This window comes from Dryobates pubescens, chromosome 42 (assembly GCF_014839835.1).
Source record: "Dryobates pubescens isolate bDryPub1 chromosome 42, bDryPub1.pri, whole genome shotgun sequence".
NCBI classification, from domain to species: Eukaryota; Metazoa; Chordata; class Aves; order Piciformes; family Picidae; genus Dryobates; species Dryobates pubescens.
The window spans coordinates 1,188,288-1,199,501 of record NC_071653.1 but is presented as its reverse complement, the minus strand read 5'-3'; the positions used below and the strand labels follow the sequence as shown (position 1 = coordinate 1,199,501).

General features: G+C 53.5%; 1 protein-coding gene and 1 gene segment (V, D, J or C); one reads left to right on the top strand and one right to left on the bottom strand.

The window, feature by feature from the left end:
• The first annotated feature begins 336 nt into the window (after nt 1-336).
• LOC128899257 (T cell receptor alpha variable 1-1-like) lies at nt 337-1,272 on the top strand. The segment is given in 2 exon segments: nt 337-385; nt 761-1,272. Coding segments are annotated over 2 exon segments (411 nt in total).
• Nucleotides 1,273-5,502: 4,230 nt separating this feature from the next.
• LOC128899271 (olfactory receptor 6F1-like) lies at nt 5,503-9,561 on the bottom strand. The gene is given in 4 exon segments (XM_054177654.1): nt 5,503-5,604; nt 5,606-5,721; nt 5,724-6,220; nt 9,536-9,561. Coding segments are annotated over 4 exon segments (741 nt in total).
• Between the last annotated feature and the right edge of the window lie 1,653 nt (nt 9,562-11,214).

Here is an 11,214-nt window from a genome sequence, read left to right as displayed (position 1 = left end):
AGGACAAACCAGACAAAGGCTTCTGACTACTGAGAGAGGTGGCATAAGGCAGGCATGCAGAGGACAATATGTCAGAGAGGTTGGTCACCTCTCCCCCTTTTATCCCTCCCCTGGGAGCAGCAGAAGCTGTTGGCTGCAGGAGCAACATGTGTCACTGCTGGAGGAGACCACAGCACAGGCGCTGCAGGTGTGCTGAGCAGCAGCTTTTTCTCCTCCCCATGGCAGTGGCTGTGCCCCTGGCAGAGTCATTTCCGGCAGCTCTGCTCTCGTGGGGCTCTGGCTGGGACCTGTGGCCTTTGGAGTCTCTCTCACACACGCAGCAGGATGGGTCTCAGCATGTGCCTCGCCTATCTCCTCCTGGCTGCCTTCCTGAGGCAACCACAGGGTAAGCACTGCCTTGCACTGCAAGCATGGTTCCTCTTCTGCCCAGGGCACCCTCATCCCCTCAGCAGACCTCTGCAGGCTTGCCCTGGCTGAGTGAAAACTTTCTCTCCAGGTCTACCCCTGTGAGGTACTATAATAAGGGGCATATCCTTGTCCCTCTCTGCTGCTCTATCTGGGCCCAGTGTTTCACTCTGGGCAGCAGAAGTGACAGGAGGGAAGAGCTGGGTGAAAGCTCAGCTCTCTCTGAGGTACCTTTGTGGGAGGGAATCTGCATTATTGTGCTGAGGGAACCTTCTCCTCTGTCACTTTCCATTTCCACTTGTACTGCCTATCAGAATCTTTCCCTCGACAGTCTCTGACCTCTGCACTCTTCCAGGCACCATGGGGCAGGTCACTGTCACCCAGCAAGAAGGACAAGTCACAGTGAAGGAAAGAGAAACCTTCCACACCATCTGCACATACCAGTCACGTACCTTTGATGCATTGTTGTGGTACCAGCAGAAGAAAGGCCAAGCTCCCCAGCTGCTCTCGTCCCAGGCAGCAGCTGGCCCCAAGCACAGCAGCCATCTGACCACGCTGCTGAACACCACGGGGAAATACAGCCTGCTGCAGCTGGAGGAAGTGGAGGTCTCTGACAGTGCCTTGTACCTCTGTGCTGTGGGTGACACCCTGGTGCAGGAGCTTGCTTGGCTGTGCAAGAAGCCAGGGGAGGGAGGGGAAGTGTCTGGGCAAGGCTGAGCATGGGGGAATGGGCCCTCAGCTCTCCGCTGGCAGCTCTGCTTCCTGTGTGCACCCAGGGATCTGAAGGACAAGATCCTCTTCCAGGAGAGGACAATGTCTGTGGCTGCAGAGGTGGTGAAAGAGTCTCAGGTCTCCTTGTTTTCACCACGGGTGTTGTGTGAAGGGAGAGGTACATTTTCTAAGAGACGATTCCTCTTGCATTCTAGCTGAGGCCTCTGAGATCAGAGGGGCTCAGTGTGGCTGGTTTTGTCTCTTCATATGCCACTGATTAGGGTGGGTTGCTATAGGTCCAACACCAGACACATTCACAGCTTGGGGTCCAAATCTATCAGTGCTAACTGATGGCCCTGACACCTCCCTAGTGGAGCAGACCCAGAAGGAATACATCAGCTGCTTGGAAGCAGGACTAACCCAAGCCTAAGGGAGATGGGCCACAGGAGATGCAGTGAAGGGTTTGAAGGTTCAAGTTAGTCACCTGTTGAGGGCCAAGTCCATTGGGTCAGGTAATGGGAGTCGCTTCAGGGCTGGAGCAGTACAAGAAGGGGAACTGCTGAGGGGATTTCTCCCACTCAAGCACCCTGGGGCTAAGGACCTGTAGAATGTTCCCTAACAGGCCATTAGCATGAGCCTGAAAGCCCCAGGGCCCAGGATGGGCTCAGCAATTACCCAGTGGCCCCTGGGCAGCAAATGGCTGTCCCCAGATCATTGCCTTTTGCTGTAAATCCCCTACAATTGTGCCCAGAGACAGAGAAAACCAAGACCCAGCCAGGTCCTGCCACTGTGCTGGGAAACTGCTCCTGCTGGTGTTCCCCACTGTGGGACAAGTGCCTTTAACCTTAGAACCTCCCTTCATCTCTGTGCCTGGCTGGCCACTGCCACCCATGGGAAGGAGCACAAAGTTAACAGGTGCTGAATCAGCCTTCTGTTGAAACCAGTTCTCACAGGGCTGAGTCCTCTTTTCTCTTCTCTTGTAGGCAGAGCTCACCACCGAGGAGCCCAGGACCTGCAATCAAGCTGGAAGCAGATGCATCTTTCAGGCATTTTGGTTGTAGCTGTCAGTTTGTTCTCTTTGTAGGGTGTCCATGTTAGTGCCACAGCGATGCTTCAGGTGCCCTTTCTCCTCTCCTTGGGGTCACACAGGATCAAGGAGATGAGACCCCAGATGTCTGCTGACAAACGGCACAGGGTTTCATGAGACTTTAGGGGCACCAAGATGAAGGGCTGTGTATGACATTACCTTGGGCTGCTAAAGAGGGAATAAAATTCTTTATGTGTCCTGTAAAACTGTCTTTCATTGTTAATATGACCACTGCCACTCTTGACTGTTTCTGCCCATGACAGGGGTTCTGCTCAAAGTAAAGAGATCCTCATTGTGGGGGAGAACACAATTTGGGGATCAAATCACACAGCCTGGAAAAGCCTCCAAAACTTCCTGAAAACACCACCTTGTGGATGAGGACATGCAAGTCTACTTGACCAGGTATTACAATCTCTGCTCCTACACCAAAGCAGTTTCGAAGCCTGTGCCTTGGCCTGAAGGCAATGCCACAGGAAGGGGTGAAGGAGACAACACAATCTGTCCTGCCAGTCCTTCGGATCCTGCCTTTGATCCCTTGACAAAACCACATTTCTAGGAGACAAATTTTTCCACCCCACAGGAGCCACTATGGTGCATACAACTCCCCTGTGAGACACAAATATCACCTACCAAGGGGAATAGCCTAATGTGGTCCTGGTCCATTCTGTCACTGGGATGGCCTTGAACTGACCCTGCCTTTGGCCCACTGCTCAGAGGGGTGGAGAGTCCTCTTTGCAGCTCTGCTAGAGTGATTGCTTGTGATACTGGCCATGGAGATCCCATCATTCGTAGGAAGCATTAGAACTCTCATCAGAGATCTGTGCACGCATTGGGGTTACCCATCAAAAGGATGGAGATAAACACTGTGATAGTACCAGCTGCCAGAGTAACACCTCTGAAACCTATGGCCTTCCCTGTCCTCATTACCCCATAGCTGGAACATCTTCAAAGGCTCATCCCAGCTTCACCCTTCTGAGTTACACTGACAATTGCAGTTGTAAGCAGCAGTGGCACAGCTCCTTTGGAATCAGCCTGGGGTGCTCAGATGGGAAACTTCATTCTTACCTAACTCTGGAATATGACACAGGAGAAAAATGTGGGAGCAGAATTACTTCTTTATGTCTCAATGCAAGATTTCATTTCAGTGTCCCTCAGAGACAAACACATCAACGAGGCACACAACCAACCCAGCAAGCCAGGTGTGGACAGCAGGCAAACTCCAGGTACCCAATTACTACAGCCCTGGGCAATTCATCTCCCTCTCAGGAGATATTCAAACCCCACCTGGATGTGTTCCTCTGTGATCTGCTCCAGGTGACCCTGCCCTGGCAGGGGGATTGACCTGGATGATCTTTAGAGGTGCCTTCCAAAACCTAACCTTCTGTCACTCTGTGACTCTGTCATTTAGATGTCACCTGGGAAATGACACAGTATGAAACAATTCCAGCCCTGGGCAATTCATCTCTTGGATGTTTGAACTCACAGTTGCCCCACGTTACCCTGCAAAGACACCAAATTGTTCTGCCAAACATGACTTAGGAACTGCGTTTGTGAAGCAGTTGGACTGGCTGTGCCCTTGGGGAACTGACTTCACAAGCCCAGCAAGCACCAAAGATGACTCTGCAGAACAGGCTGGCATTAGATTTGCTGCTGTTAAAGGAACAGGGGTATATGGGATGTCAAAGCTGCATCAGCACCCACACCACTTCCACCTCTGCTCAAGAAGCCCTTGCCAAAATGAAGGCATTGCCAGCCAGAGAGCTGAGCTGTGCCCAGCCTTGCAAGCAAGACTGGTTTGGCAGAGTGTCCCTGGATTTCTGGGTTGTGTCCATGAGAAAGGCTTTGGGAGTCGTGGGGTGGGGAAGGTGGTTAATGAACTTTGGGTTGACATTGTTGGTTGGATTTCTGGTTCTGGTGAGAGGAACAGCTCCAGTTCAATGTATGATTCATTCCTTTACCATCTGCTGCTGCTCCTCTCCTTTCTCCATCTGTCTGCTGCATAAGGATCAGCAGGCCAGAAGAAGAAGAAGTTGAGATCTGAAACCTGGCGCAAAGCTCTGTTTGTGTCACTGAGTGCAGTCCTGGCCTTGACCTGAAGGCTCTTCCTGAACCACCCTGTTTGTGCCAGGCTGGTGAGCAGCAAGAGGGGACAAGGCCTGTGGAGGTGAGGCCCCTCCTGCAGCTCTGCCCTGTTCTGGCTGAGCACTAAGAGTGGCCATGGCAGCAGGAGCAGTCAGCTGACTCCTGAGAGCCTCTGAACCCCAGAAGCATTTTGTGAAACTTCCAAAGCAAGAGAGTTCACATGCCCAGCAAAATCTGCCCAAGGGGAGGACTTCAGAACCTGGCAGAGCTCTGTCTCTAAGCCCAGGCTTTGAGGTAAGGCTTGTGACAGCACTGGTGCCTGAGCCTGGCTGAAGCTCTAGTTGCCAAGTGCCCAGGACAGCTGGATACAGTGTGGCCAGCAGGAGCAGGGATATCATTGTGCCCCTGTACACTGCTCTGGTTAGGCCACACCTTGAGTCCTGTGTCCAGCTATGGGCCCCTCAGTTTAGGAAGGAGGTTGACTTGCTGGAGCGTGTCCAGAGAAGGGCAACAAAGTTGGTGAGGGGTGACCTTATTGCTCCCTCAACAACCTGAAGGGAGGTAGTCAGGCGGATCTTGGTCTCTTCTCCCAGGCAGCCAGCACCAGAACAAGAGGACACAGTCTCAAGCTGTGCCAGGGAAGGATTAGGCAGGAGGGTTAGGTCAAAATTGTACACAGAGAGAGTGATTGCCCATTGGAATGGGCCGCCCGGGGATGTGGTGGAGTCACCATCTTTGGAGGTGTTCAGGATGAGAATTGATAGGGGGCTTGGTTGCATGGTTTAGTTGATTAGGTGGTGTTGGATTAGTTGATAGGTTGGACGTGATGATCTTGAAGGTCTCTTCCAACCTGGTCTACTCTACTCTACTCTACTCTACTCTACTCTATTCTATAATATATGCATAGCAAGTTGGAGCAGACCAAAAGCTGCGAACCAAAAAGAAGAAGTTGCAGCAAAGCTCCAGAAAAGTTTTGCCCTGGTCTACTCTCACTTGCAGCCATTGTGAGTTCCCCCAGGAGTGCCCAGAGGGTGGTGGAAGCATTAGGATCAAGACTGAGCCCAGTGAGGTGAGCTGACTGGGGAACTGGGGGCTTTGCCCTCCCTGTGATGCCCAGGAGCACTTACACTTGTAGGGAGGAAGTTCTGCAGGGTAGAAGTTGTGGGAGAGAGGGGCTGAATCACTTTGCTGTGCCTGAGGCTCCTCAAAAAGCCACTTCATTTCTTCTGTAAAGCCCTCCACAAGGCTTGCTTCACTTTGGGGTTCCTGAGGGTGTAAATGAAGGGGTTCAGCACAGGAGTGACAACTGTGTTCAAGGTGGTGCTGGACCTGGTTCAGGTCCAGGAAGCTGTGGGCTGATGGCTTGACATACAGGAACATGCCGGAGCCAAACCAGATGGAGACAACACTGAGATGGGCAGAGCAAGTCGAAAAGGCTTCTTGCGGCCATGGGCTGACTGGATCCTCAGGATGGAAGAGATGAGGTACAGGTAGGAGAGCAGGGTGAGCACACAGGAAGCCACCACAACTAGGATGGAGACAAGGAAGGTTGCCAGCTCCACAGGCCACGTGCCACTGCAGGAGAGGGCAAGGCAGGAATCGATATCGCAGAGGAAATGATTGATGAGATGTGGCCAACAGACCATCAGCCTGGATGTCAGCAAGGCCAGCAGTGAGATGGCCAGAAAGCCTCCCAGCCAGGAGCTGAGTGCCAGCCCAGCAGACAGGACACTGCTGAGCAGGGAGCTGGACCTCAGCGGGCAGCAGATGGCTAAGTAGCAGTCCTGGGCCATGGCAGACAGGAGAACACACTCAGTGGAGCCTAGGGAGAGAAGAGAGAACATGCAGGCACTGAAGGAGATGGTTGGGCTTGTCCCCAGCATGACTCCTATGGCTTTGGGCACAACACCTGTGGTGTGCCAGATCTTATTGTAGCTGCAGGGAGGCACTTCAGAGGCTCAGCCTGAAATAAACATGGGGTTCCCCCTAGGGCTGGGCTTCAAGAGACTCAGTTCTCTGTGGGGTCAGGAGCCTTTCAGTGCCTTGAGGAGCTTGCTCAGCTGAGGAGCTGCAACAGAGGGCAAAGGGAGAGCAGCTGCTTCACCAAGACTGAAAGATCAAAGCCCTTTTCCTTTCAGGGGGAGGATGAAGTTAAAGAGAAAGTGATGAACTAAGCCCACAGGGTCACTAATCTCTGGGAAGGTGCTCAGGGTCACATGGGGGAAGCCAAAGTTCTCCAGCCTCTGACTGAAAGTCCATTAGGAACATGCAGGGGTAGCTTTGCAGTGGCTCAGGCTGAGCTCTGAAAGAGACAAGAAGTGTCAAAGGGAACAGGAGGGTGCCTTGAATGGGTCCTGCAGGAGAAGGCAACACTTATGAAGGAACATTGAGGTGCATGGGGATAGGTGGGAGGGAAGAGGGACTAGGAGAGGAGGGGAAAGGGAGGCAATGGACAGGAAGGATGAGAGGAGGCATCTGCACCTAGGCAGAGGCTGATCAGTGCAGTTGATGAGCGAAGCCCTGAGATTGATCACCAGAGTGCCCCCCCCACAGACACCCCTTCATGTGAAATCCTTTATTAAACATCTTCTGTGTAACTTCCCAAGTCACAGTATCACAGCATCACAGTATAACTAAAGTTACAGTATCACAGTATCACAGTAACTAAGGTTGGAAGAGACCCCAAGGATCATCAAGTCCAACCTGTTCCAACAGACCTCACAACTAGATCATGGCACCAAGTGCCACGTCTAATCTCCCCTTGAACACCTCCAGGGACGGCGACTCCACCACCTCCCTGGGCAGCCCATTCCAATGACGAATGACTCGCTCAGTGAAGAACTTTTTCCTCACCTCGAGTCTAAACCTCCCCTGACACAACTTGAGACTGTGTCCCCTTGTTCTGGTGCTGGTTGCCTGGGAGAAGAGACCAACCCCCTCCTGTCTGCAACCACCTTTCAGGTAGTTGTAGAGGGCAATGAGGTCGCCTCTGATCCTTCTCTTCTCCAGGCTAAACAATCCCAGCTCCCTCAGCCTCTCCTCATAGGGCTTGTGCTCAAGGCCTCTCACCAGCCTTGTTGCCCTTCTCTGGACATGTTGAAGTGTCTCGATGTCCTTCCTAAACTGAGGGGCCCAGAACTGGACACAGGACTCAAGGTGTGGCCTAACCAATGCAGAGTACAGGGGCACAATGACCTCCCTGCTCCTGCTGGCCACACTATTCCTAATACAGGCCAGGATGCCATTGGCCTTCTTGGCCACCTGGGCACACTGCTGGCTCATGTTTAGGCGGGTGTCAATCAGCACCCCCAGGTCCCTCTCCGTTTGGCAGCTCTCCAGCCACTCTGACCCCAGCCTGTAGCTCTGCATGGGGTTGCTGTGGCCAAAGTGCAGCACCCGGCACTTGGACTTATTAAATGCCATCCCATTGGACTCTGCCCATCTGTCCAGTCGGTCAAGGTCCCTCTGCAGAGCCTTTCTACCCTCTAACTGACTAACATCTGTTCCCAACTTGGTGTCATCTGCAAACTTGCTGATGACTGACTCAACCCCCTCATCCATATCATCAATGAAGATGTTAAAAGAGGATGGGGCCCAGCACTGATCCCTGGGGGACGCCACTGGTGACTGGCCGCCAGCCGGATGTGGCACCATTCACCACCACTCTCTGGGCTCGGCCCTCCAGCCAGTTCCTAACCCAGCACAGAGTGTTGTGGTCCAAACCACGAGCTGACAGCTTAGCCAGCAGTTTACTGTGGGGGACGGTGTCAAAGGCCTTGCTGAAGTCCAGATAGACTACATCCACAGGCCTCCCCACATCCACCAGACGGGTCACCTGATCATAGAAGGAGATCAGGTTGGAGAGGCAGGACCTGCCCTTCCTAAATCCATGTTGGCTGGACCTGAGCCCTTGGCCATCCTTCAGGTGCGCAGTTATTGCCGCCAGGATAATCTGTTCCATCACTTTCCCTGGCACTGAGGTCAGGCTGACTGGTCTGTAGTTTCCAGGTTCCTCCATCCGTCCCTTCTTGTGGATGGGGACCACATTGGCCAGTCTCCAGTCATCTGGGACCTCTCCAGTGAGCCAGGACTGGAGGAAAATGATGGAGAGCGGCTTGGCCAGTTCATCTGCCAGCTCTCTCAGCACCCTAGGATGGATCCCATCCGGTCCCACGGACTTATGGGTGTCCAAGTGGCTCAGCAGGTCCCGGACTAATTCCTCATGGATTTCTGGGGCATTACACTGCTCCCCGACCCTATTACCCAGCTCAGGAGGCCACTCATCCTGGACTCCCACCTTGCTGTTAAACATTGAGGTTGGAAGAGACCTCGAGGATCATCGAGTCCAACCTGTCTCCAGGGACCTCATGACTAGACCATGGCACCAAGTGCCACGTCCAGTCCCCTCTTGAACACCTCCAGGGACGGTGACTCCACCACCTCCCTGGGCAGCACATCCCAATGACGAACGACTCGCTCGGTGAAGAACTTTCTCCTCACTTCGAGTCTAAACCTCCCCTGGCGCACCTTGAGACTGTGTCCCCTTGTTCTGGTGCTTGTTGCCTGGGAGTAGAGACCAACCCCTTCCTGGCCACAACCACCTTTCAGGTAGTTGTAGCGGGCAATGAGGTCACCCATGAGCCTCCTCTTCTCCAGGCTAAGCAACCTCAGTTCCCTCAGCCTCTCCTCACAGGGCTGTGCTCAAGGCCTCTCCCCAGCCTCATTGCCCTTCTCTGGACACCTTCCAGTGTCTCGATGTCCTTCCTAAACTGAGGGGCCCAGAACTGGACACAGGGGAGTCAAGGTGTGGCCTAACCTGTGCTGAGCACAGGGGCACAATGACTTCCTTGCTCCTGCTGGCCACACTGTTCCTGATGCAGGCCAGGATGCTATGGACCTTCTTGGCCACCTGGGCACACTGCTGGCTCATGTTCAGTACCCTGAAGTCCCTTTCTGCCTGGCTGCTCTCCAGCCAATCCAACCCCAGCCTGTAGCTCTGCATGGGGTTGTAGTGGCCAAAGTGCAGCACCTGGCACTTGAACTTGTTCAATGCCATCATGTTGGACTCTGCCCATCTGTCCAGCCTGGCAAGGTCCCTCTGCAGAGCTCTCCAACCCTCTAACAGATCAACTCCTGACCCCAGCTTAGTGTCATCTACTAATTTATTGATGATGGATTCAATTCCCTCATCCAGATCATCTTTAAAGATATTGAACAGGATGGGGCCCAGCACTGATCCCTGGGGCATACCACTGGTACCTGGCTGCCAGCCGCATGTGGCACCATTCACCACCACTCTCTGGGCTCAGCCTCCAGCCAGTTCCTAACCCAGCTCAGAGAGCTGCTGTCCAAGCCAGGGGCTGACAGCATGGCCAGGAGTTTGCTGTGGGGGACAGTGTCCAAGGCCTTGCTGACGTCCAGGCAGACTACATCCACAGTCTGCCCCACATCCACCAGGCAGTCACCTGGTCATAGAAGGAGATCAGGTTGGCCAGGCAGGACCTGCCCTTCCTAAATCCATGCTGGCTGGGCCTGAGCCCTTGGCCATCCTGTAAATGCTGTGTGATTGCATTCAGGATGATCTGCTCCATAATTTAACCTAGCACTGTGGTCAGGCTGACAGGCCTGGAGTTTGCAGGCTCCTCCATCCAGCCCTTCTTATGGATGGGAATCACGTTGGCAGATTCCAGTCATCTGGGACCTCTCCAGTGAGACAGGACTGGTGGAAAACGATGGAGAGAGGCTTGGCAGCTCATCTGCCAGAGCATCACAGTGCCAACCTTGCAGTGCCAGAGATTCACAGTGCCACAGAGTCCCAGTGCCAGAGCATCAGAGTGCCAGATTGTTACAGTGCCAGGGAGCCACAGTGCTAGAGTCACAGCACCAGAACAGCACAGTACCAGAGTGGCAGTGCTACAGAGTCACAGTGCCAGAGCATCACAGTGCCAGGGAGTCACAGTGCCATAGTGTCGCAGTGCTAGGGAGTCACAGTGCCAGAGCATCACAGTGCTAGGGAGGCACTGTGCCAGAGCATCAAAGCACCAGTGTGTCACAGTGCCAGGGAGTCACAGTGCCAGAGCTTCACAGTGCCAGAGCTTCACAGTGCCAGATAGTCACAGTGCCAGAGCATCACAGTGCTACGGAGTCACAGTGCCAGAGCATCACAGCACCAGAGTGTCACAGTGCCAGGGAGTCACAGTGCCATAGTGTCACAATGCAAGAGCTTCACAGTGCCAGAGTCACAGTGCCAGAGTGTCACAGTGCTAGGGAGTCATAGTGCCAGAGCATCAAAGCACCAGAGTGTCACAGTGCCAGGGAGTCACAGTGCCATAGTGTCACAGTGCCAGCGCTTCACAGTGCCAGAGCTTGACAGTGCCGGATAGTCACAGTGCCAGAGTGTCACAGTGCCAGGGAGTCACAGTGCCAAAACATCACAGTGCCTGAGAATCACAGTGCCAGAGCATCACAGTGCCAGGGTGTCACAGTGCCAGGGTGTCACAGTGCCAGAGAGTCACAGTCCCAGAGCAGCTGGAGTATAATTTACCTCTGAGCCTTTGTAGCCACAACTCCAGCAACCAAGTGGATGTCTGTGTGTCTCACCTGGCACTCTCTGCCATAAGCACCAGGTTGGACCATCCTCAATTGCAGCCATGTCTGCAAGTTCTTATTGTCGGGACCAGTTCAAACAGGCCCCAGGCCCGTGGCACGGACTACTTCTTGCTTTATCTGGTCAAAGGCTGCTTGTTGCTCAGGACCCTACTCAAAATTGCTTTTCTTGCAGGTCACATCATAAAGAGAGATGGTCTCCAGGAATGTGCAGTCTCCAAAATCCCACTGCTCCCTGGAGAGTGTCCTTATCTGTGGGATTTGCAATGGTGGAGACTTTGTTTATGCCATCCATTGGAATGTGATGGGGACCATCCTGGCAG